Source organism: Aquila chrysaetos, chromosome 3 (assembly GCF_900496995.4).
Source record: "Aquila chrysaetos chrysaetos chromosome 3, bAquChr1.4, whole genome shotgun sequence".
NCBI classification, from domain to species: domain Eukaryota; kingdom Metazoa; phylum Chordata; class Aves; order Accipitriformes; family Accipitridae; genus Aquila; species Aquila chrysaetos.
The window spans coordinates 78,743,065-78,755,993 of record NC_044006.1 but is presented as its reverse complement, the minus strand read 5'-3'; the positions used below and the strand labels follow the sequence as shown (position 1 = coordinate 78,755,993).

The 12,929-nt window shown below is 60.4% G+C and overlaps 2 protein-coding genes across 4 annotated transcripts; both read left to right on the top strand.

Moving 5' to 3' along the window:
• Nucleotides 1-1,599: 1,599 nt before the first annotated feature.
• LOC115338980 lies at nt 1,600-6,133 on the top strand. 3 transcript variants are annotated; one of them, XM_030008170.2, is made up of 5 exons: nt 1,600-1,809; nt 2,552-2,681; nt 3,528-3,641; nt 4,117-4,221; nt 4,570-6,133. In XM_030008170.2, exons 1-5 carry the CDS (start codon nt 1,792-1,794, stop codon nt 5,754-5,756), a joined length of 1,554 nt encoding a protein of 517 aa, XP_029864030.1. In that variant the 5' UTR covers nt 1,600-1,791; the 3' UTR covers nt 5,757-6,133. The 3 variants fall into 3 exon arrangements, with proteins under 3 accessions (XP_029864030.1, XP_029864029.1, XP_029864027.1); XM_030008169.2 differs by having other exon boundaries at nt 1,605-1,809; nt 2,555-2,681; nt 4,567-6,133; XM_030008167.2 differs by having other exon boundaries at nt 1,605-1,809; nt 4,567-6,133.
• A 3,061-nt stretch (nt 6,134-9,194) lies between these two features.
• LOC115339288 lies at nt 9,195-11,582 on the top strand. Its single transcript, XM_030009009.2, has 6 exons — nt 9,195-9,242; nt 9,423-9,677; nt 10,592-10,660; nt 10,843-10,902; nt 11,117-11,191; nt 11,303-11,582. The coding sequence occupies exons 1-6, from the start codon at nt 9,195-9,197 to the stop codon at nt 11,408-11,410; spliced, it is 615 nt and encodes a 204-aa protein (XP_029864869.1). The 3' UTR covers nt 11,411-11,582.
• Nucleotides 11,583-12,929: the final 1,347 nt, after the last annotated feature.

Here is a 12,929-nt window from a genome sequence, read left to right as displayed (position 1 = left end):
CGAGATATCTCTGCAACCTATGTAAACTTTACCTGAAAATTAACTGGAAAACCTAGTGAAGGAGGAGGAGGAGGCAAAGAGTTCTGTGTTCATGTAGAGAGCGGCTGAGGGAACTGGGGTTGTTTAGCCTGGAGAAGAGGAGGCTGAGGGGAGACTTTATCGCTCTCTACAGCTACCTGAAAGGAGGTTGTAGCGAGGTGGGGGTCGGTCTCTTCTCCCAAGTAACAAGCAATGGGACGAGAGGAAACAGCCTCAAGTTGTGCCAGGGGAGGTTTAGATTGGAGATTAGGAAAAACTTCTTCACTGAAAGGGCTGTCAAGCACTGGAACAGGCTGCCCAGGGAAGGGGTTGAGCCACCATCCCTGGAGGTATATTTAAAAGACGTGTAGATGTGGCGCTTAGGGACATGGTTTAGCGGTGGATCTGGCAGTGTTAGGTTAATGGTTGCACTCGATGATCCTAGCGGTCTTTTCCAACCTCAATGGTTCTGTGATTCTGTGATTATGGGTGGAGGCCGCCCATCAGTGAGGTTTCTTAAGGTGAAAGCGCCACCATGGCTCGGCAGGCACTAGCAGTGGGGCAAGGTGAGCCCCCACACCTCCCTGGCCTTGCCGGGATCCTGCTGCATGCAGGGGTTGTGCTTGGGAGCTGTGCCTGCCTTCCTGAGCCTGGAGGCAAAACAACCCTAGTTCCCCCAGCTGCCCCTCATAAGACTTGCTCTCTAGACCCTTCACCAGCTTCGTTGCCCTTCTCTGGACACGCTCCAGCACCTCAGTGTCTTTCCTGTAGTGAGGGGCCCAAAACTGAACACAGTACTCGAGGTGCAGCCTCACTAGTGCTGAGTACAAGAGGATGATCACTGCCCTGCTCCTGCTGGCCACACTATTTCAGATACAAGCCAGGATGCCATCAGCCTTCTTGGCCACCTGGGCACACTGCTGGCTCATATTCAGCCGGCTGTCGACCAGCACCACCAGGTGATTTTCTGCCAGGCAGCTTTCCAGCCACCCTTCCCCAAGCCTGTCGCGTTGCATGGGGTTGTTGTGACCCAAGCGCAGGACCCAGCACTTGGCCTTGTTCAACCTCAAACAATTGGCCTCGGCCCATCGATCCAGCCTGTCCAGATCCCTCTGTAGAGCCTTCCTACCCTCCAGCAGATCAACACTCCCACCCAACTTGGTGTCATCCGTAAACATTCTGAGGGTGTTCACCATAAAGAAATAATTAGCAATCATTACTGTAGACCAGGATTGCTAATAATGACCATGATTGCTAAATAATGAGCAATGAAGTAAATCCCAGCGGGCCTCTGAGTGAGGCGGGGGGGGGGGCAGACGGGCCGAGGAGGCCGCACCGGAAGCCTCCCCGACAGACCAATGGCGGCGCCGCTGCCGATCACGTGAGGGGCGAGGCGGACGCGGCGCTCAAAATGGCGGCACCGCCATCACCGCGCTCATCCGGCCGAGCGCGGCCCGGCCCCGCCCCTTTGGGAAGCTGGGGCGGGTCACGTGGGCACTCGACCGCACTTTCAGGTTGGCGCCGGCCACCTTTTCTTTTCCCGGAAGAGGCGTGGCTCCGGCCGGAAGCGCGTGGGGGAGCAACGGCGGGAGAAGCGGCCCGCGCCGGTTCTGCCGGGCGGTGGGGGGGGGAGGCTTACGTCACGCGGCCTACTTCCGGCACGGAGCCTTGCGGGTGGCTGGCGCACCGGAAGCGCCGCTCTGAGACCCCGAGCGGCGGCCTGGCGGGGAGCAGGCCACCCCCGCCCGGCAGGGCCGCCTCCTCCCGGGCGCCATGGCGGGGCAGACGCAGGTAGGAGCTGGGCCCTGGCGGAGGGTGGCCCAGACCACCCTCCCGCCACCGGGCCCCTTGTTGCCCGGCTCTGCACGGGCCCCCCCAATCCCCCTCAGGCCTCTCTGGGGCGGCTCCTGCTGCTCCCCCCCCCGCAGCCACCATCATGGCGCTTCTGACTTCCCCCCCCCCCCCCCCAAGCATTCCCCTCCCCGTCACATTTTTCCCCCCAGCCCCCGCACAACACGTCCCCTCCCCAGCCCCCCCCAACACATCCCCTCCCCAGCCCCCCCCCGCTACTGCCCACCTCTCTGCCCCCCCCAGCCCCCCTCTGTGACCTTGCCCCCCCCCCCCGCTCCAGCCACCTCTGTCGTCCCTTTCTTTCCACACCCACGTGGCTGAGTGAAGCCAGAGCCCCTTCCTATCTGCCCGACGGGGCAGCTGTCCCTCGGGCGTTGGCGGGCCGGGCCGCGCGGGGTCACCGTGGGTTGCTCTGGCTGCTGGGTGCACCACGGGCTGCCCTGAGAAGAGACCCGAGTGCCAGGCAACATCTCCCTAAGATGTCGTTTTCTGAAAAGCCATAATTCCCGCCCCCGCCCCCCCCCAGGGTGCACGGCCTCCTGGGGAAGCGCTGTGCGTTGGTGCTTTAAATCTCACGTTCTGGTAGCTCTCCCGGGCTGGAAATAGCGCCTGGAAAATAAAACCTATACGAAACCCTTCCTCCCTGTGGCTGTGGGCCTCCACGCATGCAATCCTTGTGTGGCAGGAACCGGTGACCTTCGAGGACGTTGCTGTCTATCTGAGCCATGCAGAGTGGGACGCCATTGCGGCGGGGCAGAGGGAGCTGTACCGCACCGTCATGCTGGACAACTACAAGCTCTTGACATCCCTGGGTAACCTGCGGTTTTAACTCCGGGGCTCAGATGTCAGCCGGGAGGGGGGCACGGCTGGGGCGGGGGGGCTTCTGTCATATTTGACTCCTTCGGAACCATGCTGCTTCCAGTGCTTTGTGGGGCTGATCAGTGTGTTTTGAACTATGGCTACAGGGTTGGGATAACTGCTCCAAGCACCTGCAGTCCTGGGGGAGTTTAGTGCTGGAAAAACACAGGATTTGGGTCTCTTTGAGCTGGTGGCTGCCTCTGAAAATGTAACTGCGGGTGAGCTGCCCGCCCTGAGGTCAGGTGGGGACCTGGCGGGGGGTCATGGCCATGGGCCAATGACTCTTCCCTTCCCCTGGGTGCTCAAGCTGCAGTGGGGCAGGAGTAGCACATATCAGGCAAGGCGCAGGGGAACGCACCCGTCAGAGGACAGCAGAGTTCCCTGAACCAGTAAGGTCCCTTCAGAGGACTTGCCTGCTGCCACCAGGACAGGACGGAGATCTCTGATTACCTGCATAAAGGGTCTGAGCTGAGCACCTGGGAGGACATCCCATGCCCTGGAGCTGCTCCTAGGATGAGCAGCAGAAAATCCCTTGCTGGGAAAGTCTGTCAGCGGAGCTGGGAGTCGGTTCCCATACTCCCATCAGGGTTCTGCCCTTGTCTTTGTGAATAAATTAATCTCTGGCAGCAGCTCCGATGTCTCTCTTGCTTTTTTCCATGTTTCGGTGTTGTTTCTGCTTGGGCTTTTCTGGTCACGGTGAAGTGCAGCCTGGGGTGTCACAGAGAAGACCTTTATTTTCTCCTGTTAACAATGTATTCCTACAGTTTGTACTAGAACAACATGCTCTGCTCCACCCCCAGGCTACCCAGGCCCCAAACCCGACGTTTTATACCGGATAGAGCATGGGGAAGAGCCGTGGGTCTGCACACCGCAGAGCCCAGTGAGGTGGGATGGACACGACAGCCCCTCTCCAGGTGAGCAGGAACAACCCAACCCCCGTAGGACCACTTACCTTGACAGGGAGCGGTGGCATGTTCCAAAGGCCGCCCCAAACTCCTCTTCTCTGTAGCTGTGACCAGCGGGTCTCTGGGCTTCCCACTTGTCCTCCTGTCCAAATCCCTACCCTCCTTACTGCCTGTTTTGAGGCGTCTCCCCCGTTTCCCTCTGGCCCTGCAACCCTCCCCGCACAGGGCAGCAGCAACATCAAAGGGAAACAGAGGCTGCCTGCCTGCCCATGCAAAGGCTGCAGCTCCACAGAGACGTTGCTGATCTGCTGCTGCTTGTACCCCTCGACCCACCAAGAATCCTTCCCTCTTTCAGTCACCCGTGAGCAGGGTTGTGGCTTTCTGGCTGCTGGCGGCGGACAGGGCTTCCTCCTCTGGCCCTGTGGCTGTGGAGCAGAAGGGCTGCTTCTGCCGGGAAGGTGACATCTGTCTGGTTTCCCTGCAGGACATGATGGGGACGTGAGCTGGCCGGAGGAGCCTCCCTCAGGCTGGTGGCCTGGTAGTGGTGGGCGCCATGCGCTGGAGGAGAGGATGCAGACCCCCTGCTGTGGTGAGTCCTGGTCCCCCTGCTTCCTCACCACCAGGTTCTGGAGCAAAGAGCCCGAGGTGAGCTCCAGCCCCATCCCTGTCCCCAGCTGCCTGTGCTGCACCCCGTCATCACTGCCAGGGCTCCTCCCACCCCTGTGCAGGCAGCATCCCTGGGCAGGGCTTGACTCCTGCCCACCCAGGCAGAGGTCAGGGATGTGGAGCCCAGGTGGCCCCTGAACTGGGAAGAATGGATTTTTCTTACTGGCTGTCAGCATCTCCCCCGTTCCTTCATCATGGTCCCGCTCTCCCTGTCCCATCACAATGCCCCAGCCAGGAAGAAGGCAAACTCTTCCCAACCCTCTCTCAGCAGGAGGACGGTGCGTGCAGTGGCGTCTCCGGTCTAGAAGACTGCTGAACAAGTTCAAATGTCTCGGGGATAGGAGCGAGCTGCCAGCAGAGGCGGCCAGCAGAGCAGTGGAGGCAGTGGAAAGTGGAGACCAGGCACAGACGGTTTTCTGGCCTGGGAAAGAGGGAGAAGTAGAGGATAAACAAGGAGTCAAGGAAAATGTGACACAAAGCAGAGGATCCCCACTTCGTCCAGTGATGGAACAGCAAAACAAAAAGGCAGATCCTCAGAAGCGCCTGCGTCGTAGCCATAGGAAGAGGTTTCAAAGAAATGCCCAGAAGAGTCGATGCGCTTTGAGAGAAGTGACATTTCTCCGGAGAAATAGGAAACTGTCTGTCGAGGATTTGAATGAGACTATTTTGAAAGACCACTGTTACTGTGTGGTGAGTGAGACACAGCTCTTGTGTTGTACCCCACATCCATCTCCTCTGAGAGAACACGACTACTGCAGGAACCGCCAGGCTGGTGTCTTGGCACTTAAGGACCACGAATACTGTCACATGCAAAGGATTTGTTATCGGGGCAGAGTTAATAAAATTGTTCATCTTACTGGTAAGGCTCGGGCCATGCTTCACAGGCTGGCAAAGCGAAAATCCCGCATTGGGCGAATCATCAGGAAAGCCAAGCGAATTATGTGGCCTTCCAAGCCTTGTGCCAACAAGAGGTTAGAGTTTCCCCAGGGTTCTTCTAGCACCGGCTGTCTTTCTGAACCCGCTGTCCCTCCTGCTAAGGCAGAAGACGACCCCACGAAGGGAATGTGTGGGGCGTTTTGTCCTCCTGCGAAACAGGAGACTGTGCCGTCGCAAGGGGGCACGTCAGAACCACTTCATGCCCCTGTGGTGTCTTTTGAACCCATGGCTGCACCCCCACCCTCAAATGCTGCTGCGGAGGTGAAGAGGGAAGCGACGCACCCCAAGGTGTACGTACACTGCGAGACACAGAGGACACAGCTGATCTGGAGCCCTGACACTAAGCAAAATGTTGGAGGACATGAACTTGTTAATTCAAATTACATATCGCTGCATGACGCATATAAAATGGTGATGCGGACTGTCAACCACATGTTGGACTCCGTATGCCATAACTTTGAGCTCGGTGGCTACTCTCAGTGTAAGGATATCTGGCCCATCGTCATTCAGATAGACAGCTGATCATCAGCAGGAGGTCAGCAGCGACTTGTGGGTGTTAGAGGTGAACAGTCGGGACCTTCTTCCCTCCAGCAAAACCCACTGAAGTGATTTAAGAGAAGAAACGCTGTGAAAGGTGTACGGAGGTGGATTAGTGGGTATAAAACTCAGTATGGGGCACCTGCTGGGGAAACTGGGATTCTCTGGGAGGCTTCAGGGAAAAGGCTAAGGGAAAGGGGAAGGATCAGTGTGGATAAAAGGAGGAAGCATGGGAAAACGGGGCAAAAGGGGAAGGATGGGCAGCTGCGTGTGAGCAGGCAGCTGGTCAGTAGGTTTTCTGGCCGGGCAGTGCCTGGTCACTGCGGTCTTCCCCATCTTCTCATTAAACTATATTAAATTACTGTCCATGTTGTCATGCTTTCAGGTCTGTCCATCTGCATGCGGGCTGCGCTCGCAAACAAGGGAGCAGCTGCTCACCGGGCCCAGGCAGGGAGGAATCCCCCGGGGTCGTTGGGGCACTGAACTCAGCTGCCGTTAGTGCTTTGCTCTGCTGGATGCAGGCAGCGTGCCCGGCTTTCCCCACTATTAATTTAAGCAAAATATATGGAGAGAAATTTTTAGGGTACAATATTAAAGGGGGGCTTTGGTTTTTGATGAGACTGCAGCTATCACTTATAGAAGCAGGCAGGGATGTACTGTGCAGAACCCTGCAGTGTTCTCTTTCTAAAATTACTGAAAAAAAGCACTGTTCAGCAGATCTCTGTACAGGGGATGCTGTTACGGCTGCCAGCAGAAGATTGGTCCCTGACCAGGAGGCGAAGCTCCCTGAATTCAACCACAGGAGATGCCAGGAGGAATTGGTGGATGTGAGGGACACTGGTGAGGGAAGCGGCAGCATGTGCAGGCAGTGCCGGCTGGGCTTCGCTGGTAGTCAGGGGGGAGCTGAACCCCCAGGGGAGGGAAGCGAAGTCTGGGACCTTCTGGAGAGAAGAGTCTTGCAAGAGCAACAGTGCCCATGGAACCACAACACTCATTCCAGACAAGGCTGAGATTACTCTGGGAATACCAGAAAGGCCAAATTTGGGTATAAGGATAGCAAAACTGGCATGAATTTGTAGTATTTTGTATCAGAAACTGTGTGGCCAGCAGGACTAGGGAAGCGATCGTCCCCCCTGTACTCGGCACTGGTGAGGCCGCACCTCGAGTCCTGTGTTCAGTTTTGGGCCCCTCACTCCAGGAAAGACTTTGAGGTGCTGGAGCGTGTTCAGAGAAGGGCAGTGAAGCTGGTGAAGGGTCTAGAGAGCAAGTCTTATGAGGAGCGGCTGAGGGAGCTGGGGTTGTTTAGTCTGGAGAAGAGGAGGCTGAGGGGAGACCTTATCGCTCTCTACAACTACCTGAAAGGAGGTTGTAGTGAGGTGGAGGTTGGTCTCTTCTCCCAAGTAACAAGTGGTGGGATAAGAGGAAACGGCCTCAAGTTGTGCCAGGGGAAGTTTAGATTGGATATTAGGAAAAATTTCTTAAATGAAAGGGCTGTCAAGCACTGGAACAGGCTGCCCAGGGAAGGGATTGAGTCGCCATCCCTAGGGGTATATTTAAATAGATGTGTAGATGTGGCGCTTAGGGACATGGTTTAGTGGTGGATCTGGCAGTGTCGGGTCAACGGTTGGACTCGATGATCCGAACGGCCTTTTCCAACCTCAGTGAAACGCGAAGGAGACGGTTCTCTCCGCACGCCCCTCCTGAACGACCCGGCCAGCGCTCGGGGACGGACGGATGGACGGACGGCATGGCTGCCGGCACGCCAGCTGACACGGGCCCACGGGCAGAGCGGGCTCTGTCCCGTCCCGTGTCCCCCCCCCGGCCCCCGGAAGCGGCTGCGTCACCGCCCGACGGCGGGATCACGTGGGGCGCTGCGCCAATGCCGGCGGCCGCCACAAAATGGCGGCGCCGGTGAGGGCAGCCAATCGCGCGGCCGGCGGGCGTCACGCGGGGCGTGGCGGCGAAAGGAGTTCCGGGAGAACAGTACGGCTTCCGGGTCACGGGAGCGAGACGCGCTTCGGGGGAAGGGGCGGGCGGAAGGAAGGCGTGGCTCTTCGCCGGAAGTGCGTGAGCGGATGTTTACAGTGCTCGGGACGCGCTTTTTCCGTTGCCGTGGTAACGCGGGACGCGGCCTGCTGCTTCCGGGCAAGCGGGCGAGGCGGCTCCGACCGGGCCCGCGGCCGCCGTTCCCTCCCCGGGCCCGTTCCGTGCCCGCCCCGCCCGGAGCAGCGCCATTCCCGGTCCCCCCGTCCCTCTCCAGGCCTCCGCCGGCGAAGGAGCGCGCGGTGCCCGTTTGGCAGGAGCCAGTGACCCCCGAGGTCCCACTGGGGTGGGGAGAACGCCTGCAGCCTCCTCTTTATCTAAAAAGTAGTTGATTCTCCGGATAGTCACAAAATTGACGGTTTCTTGCTGCAAGCAATCTTAGATCGAATGCAGTGAGACCTCCAGGCTCAGGGATTTGTCTGACTTATCTCCCCCGTTCCCCAGTGTCGTGCACCAAAGCCGGTGCTCGTGTTTTCCAGCTGGTCTCTTGGCAGCTCTCTATGCTGGCTGCAGTGTAACCACTTCTCTGGATTTTGTTTTCTTTAGTAAAGACAAACTTCCTACAGATCCTGTGTCTCCTGTGTGTGGTTCCTCCTTAATTCAATTCTCTTTTCCATGATTTTATGTGAGTTGTTCTCTCAATTTACCCTCTTGTCCTGGTTTCAGCTGGGATAGAGTTAACTTTCTTCCTAGTAGCTGGTACAGTGCTGTGTTTTGGGTTCAGTATGAGAAGAATGTTGGTAACACAGTGATGTTTTCAGTTGTCACTGAGTAATGTTTAGTCTAAAGTCAAGGATTTTTCAGCTTCTCATGCCCAGCCAGCGAGAAGGCTGGAGAGGCACAAGGACTTTGGAGGGGACACAGCCAGGGCAGCAGGCCCCAACTGGCCAAAGGAATATTCCGTACTATGTAATGTCATGCCCAGTATATAAACCGGGGAGAGTTGGCCTTGGCGGGGGGATAGCTGCTCAGGAACTAACTGGGCATCAATTGGCGAGTGGTGAGCAATTGCATTGTGCATCACTTGTTTTGTATAGTCCAATTCTTTTGTTATTATTATTGTCATCTTATTATTGTTGTTATTATTTTCTTTCTTTCTGTTCTATTAAACTGTTCTTATCTCAACCCATAAGTTTTACTTTTCCCCCCCCCGATTCTCTCCCCCATCCCACTGGGTGGGGGGGTGGTGAGCAAGCAGCTGCGTGGTGCTTTGTTGCTGGCTGGGATTAAACCACGACACCTCTCTTTAATTCCCCTTGCTGGTGGTACTCTATTCTGCCTGTAGCATTCACATCCCAGCACCAGCAAGCGCAGAGCAGTTCTCAGGGGAACTCGGGGTTCCCCTGGCACCTGGAGCTGCTCCAGGACCCCACTTGGTTGATGCCGGGGATTGCAGATGGCATGAGGAGGTGGATGGAGGAAGAGGAGGTGCCCCCAAGACACCAGTTTTGGGGAGATGTTTCCTCCAACCCATCCCAACCCAACTTTTGGGGTGGCAGAGGGTGATCTGCCCCATCCCTTGTCCACAAGTGACGGCGCTGCCCACACCTGCCCGTCCTTCTGGCCCCACCGAGGTCCCTTGCTCTCCCTGGTGTCCTGCGGTGACAGCTCGCTCCGATCGACCGCGGTGGGCAGCCGGACGCCGGGCTGGGCGCCCCGGAGCAGCCTCCACCGCTGATATCAGGGGCCAAGGTCCAGGCGGGGAGCACACGGCGGCACCGGGACAGCCTGAGCCAGGCGGCCGTGCCCCTACGCAGCACCATGAGGCTGTGGCTGCTCTGCGGCTTCGCTGCCACCGTGGCCCTTGTGGCCGTGGCCCGAGCCGACCACGGTGACTCGAAGAAGGTCGCACGGGGGAGAGAGGTTGGTCATGTGCGGAGGGGAGTTCAAGCTGGGGAATAATGGAGGCCAGGAGAGGGGAGACTGCACGGAGAGCACCATGGGGAGGGAAAACCTCCCGTGGCATGGCTCAGCACAGCATGGCACGGCTCTGGCACCACGGGGACACAGGCTGCTCTGTCACCAGCACCCTGCGCTGAACCCCCCGTGTGGGCACAGGCCAAACCCCGGGAGAGCAGCTTTTCCCCCCTCCCTATTCCCTGTGCCGCCCTGGGCACTGCTGGGGCTGATGATGGGCTTGGGGCACGGAGGTCCAGCCAAGCCCTTCACCCTGAGGGCCAACACCACGGGGGGGGGGGGGGGGGGGGGGGGGGGGCACGCTCTGCGGGCATCCCGGAGGCTGTGTGCTCTGCCAGGGCCCCTCTTGCAGCCGCAGCGCTTGCACAACTGGCAAACATTTCGTCAGGGGGGTGGCGAGGGGCTGAGCAGGGGAGGAGGGAGGCAGTGGATGCGGGTGGTCCAGCCGCTGCGCGGGAGGACGGGGGCTGCATCACTGGACGGTGGCTTCACTGTGCCGAGGGAAAGCAGAGGAAGGGCTGGGGGTAGGGAAGGAGGGTGAGAGCACGTTGTTTCCAAAACACAGCCCAAAACATGGCCAGGGATCGGGTACCTGAGCAGGGATGGACCGGGGGAAGCTGGGGAGGGTCTGGGCACCGCTGGGCATGGAAGCAATCCTGTCCCCATCCCGGCTCGGCAGCAAAGGGGGCTAGCCGGCCATTTCTCCCTCGTCTCCTGCTCCCCAGGGTGCTCCCTGCCCACACCTCCCTGCCCGCACTCCCACCACCCAGGCCAGACTTGGAGGTGCTCACGCAGGCACCAAAGCGACCCTGGGCAGCAATGGGCTCCAGCAGAACCAGTAACAACCCTTCCCTCTGCAGGGGATGAGCAGCGGGGGCCGGCGCCGGCCCCACAGACCCTGCTCGGGGTGCTTCTCCGTCCTGAGCGAGGTGAGCGGGCAGTGCCGGTCTGCGGCCACACCGCACCACCGAGGCGGCTGCCCTGGGGGCCGGGGGAAGCGGCGTGTGGGGAGAGGAGGAAACTTGGTGCCGCCAACTCCTCGGTGTCACCCCGACGGTGTCCGACGGCCCCGCGGCACCAGCCGTTCCTGCACCCATGTCTCTCCCCGCAGGAGTCGCAGTCAACATCCTGGCACGCCAGGGAGGATGATGAGGTTCAGCCGGGCAGGCGGGTGCGTACGGAGCCAGCGGCGGAGGGTGAAAGGTCCGGAGGTGCCGCAACGCACCAGGCGGTGCCGGTCCCTGCCCCGGAGCTGCCACGGGGGTCACCCTACCCGGGCCTGCCAGCAGGCAGCCCCCGGCCGCGTGTTGTCCCCCCGGGGCCAGGCTGGCCCCAGGCCTCCCCATCACCCGGGGCTTGGCGTGATGCTGTGCTTGCTCCCGCAGGGGAGAGCCAGGAGGGAGGACAAGGAACCAGCCCAGCCCATGAGGCACCCCGGCAGCGTCCTGCTGCCGTGGCAGGTAATGGCGGAACTCCGGCGGGATCCCCATCCACTGGCAGCAGCGAGACACAGGGACGGGGACCCCGGCCATCAGGGGAACCCCCCCAGCAAACCCCACCGTGTCTTGCAGGAAGCGCTGAGCACCCGGACGGTGTGGCGAGGAGGGGTGCCGGCAGCCGGGCGCAGCCCCACGCCAGGAGAGAGCCGGGGGTCCGGCCACCCCCAGGCTGTGCCGTAGGGCCCACCTGCCCCCTCCCAGCCCTGAGGCAGCCAGGGGGCCTGTGCCCCCCACCCAGGGCACAAGCAAGCCTGTGCCTGTGCAAGCTCAGCCCCCGTGCACCCCCAAACTGCTTCTTGGGGCACCTGCCCCCCCTCTTTGCCAAGCCACCAAATAAAGCCAGCGAGCCACAGGGAGTGGATGCGTTTGTGGAGGGGGAGCATGGTGGATGACCCTCTGACGGGACGACCCTGGTGCTGGGGATGCCGCTCCCACACTGGCCCAGCTCCTGTACGGCTCAGGGTGGGGTACCCATCCCAGCCCACCCCGGGCACCTCTCCTCCCAAGGTGTCCCCTCGTCGGTGCGGCCAGGACCCAGCCTGAGCTCATGCCCCAACTGGTGCTGGCACGCATGGCTGCAAACGCAGACCCACACACACGCAGCGCCCCGGGGACCCCCCAGCATGGGGATGGGGGGGCACCAGGATGATTCCCTCCTGCTCGGCCCCTGCTCACATCCCTCCTTCCCCCCCCCCGCTGGTGCTGCCTGCCCCTCCCCGCAGCTGGACCTGCCTCCCCAGGGAGCGCTTCCCCTTGCCCCCAGCCCCTGCCATCCTGCCCAGCACACCCCAAAACTGGTGGCGAGGGGAGGCGGGGGGGCAGAACGGGAGGGTGCAGGGACAGCCTGGCCCCATGCATGGCACCCGGCCAGCGGCACACTGGCATCCGCAGGATTCTTGCCTTGGCTGGGCAGACAAGGACAGGGAGTCCCAAACCCTGCCCAATTAGCGTTAACAAAGACAATAACCAGAAGCAAACGGGCGCAGCCGCACCAAGCAATGGCGGCAACCAGGACTTTGCAGCCGATCGGGCTGTAACTGGGGGGGGGTGCAGGGGGGGACGTGCAGGGTCAGGGGAGTGCACTGTGTGTGTCCTGTCCGTGTGTCTCTGGGACACAAGCTCAGCTTTGCTGCTGGTTGAACCCGCAATGAGGAAGGCGGCAGCCGTGTGCCCCAGCCGGGGCAGAGACCCCAGGCACTGGGCTGGGCTCCAGTGGCCGGGATAGAGGGTCCTGGCTGAGGCAAGTGGGGACAGCAGCTCCTGACATCCCTTACAGACTGTACTGGGTGCTACTGGTCTGTACTGGGCTCCAGTGGCTGGGCAGGAGGGTCCTGGCTGGGGCAACGGGGGACTGTGGCTCCTGACATCCCTTAAGAGCGGCCACGGGGCTGTTGACTCTGAGCGGTCCTGTCCCTTTTCCTGTCCCACCATGGGCCAGGGAGGTCCCACCAGCAGCCGTGGGGTGCAGCACGGTGGTGGCGGTGGTGGGGATCACCGTCAGCCCAGGGGGACACATGGGGAAGGTCACCATGTCACTCAGCAGCGAGGGCTCGGTGTTGACGTGCCAGGCAGTGCCGCAGGCCCCGTGGTGGGCTCAGTGCCGGCACGGAGGTGACAGCAGCGGCTCCGGGGTGTTTGCAGCCCCTCTCCTGCCTTGGCCCCTCAGGTGCCGCTTCACGGCATGGTGGCGATGGGCTGC

What these genes read in the sequence shown, in the direction of transcription:
- LOC115338980 (XM_030008167.2), top strand. An exon ending in CAAGCTCTTGACATCCCTGG is followed by an intron (nt 2,682 to 3,527) that starts GTAACCTGCGGT and finishes CTCCACCCCCAG; the next exon opens with GCTACCCAGGCCCCAAACCC. An exon ending in GATGCAGACCCCCTGCTGTG is followed by an intron (nt 4,222 to 4,566) that starts GTGAGTCCTGGT and finishes ACCCTCTCTCAG; the next exon opens with CAGGAGGACGGTGCGTGCAG.
- LOC115339288 (XM_030009009.2), top strand. Translation starts at nt 9,195, where the DNA reads ATGCCGGGGATTGCAGATGGCATGAGGAGGTGGATGGAGGAAGAGGAG. An exon ending in GGTGGATGGAGGAAGAGGAG is followed by an intron (nt 9,243 to 9,422) that starts GTGCCCCCAAGA and finishes CTGCGGTGACAG; the next exon opens with CTCGCTCCGATCGACCGCGG. An exon ending in AGGTCGCACGGGGGAGAGAG is followed by an intron (nt 9,678 to 10,591) that starts GTTGGTCATGTG and finishes TTCCCTCTGCAG; the next exon opens with GGGATGAGCAGCGGGGGCCG.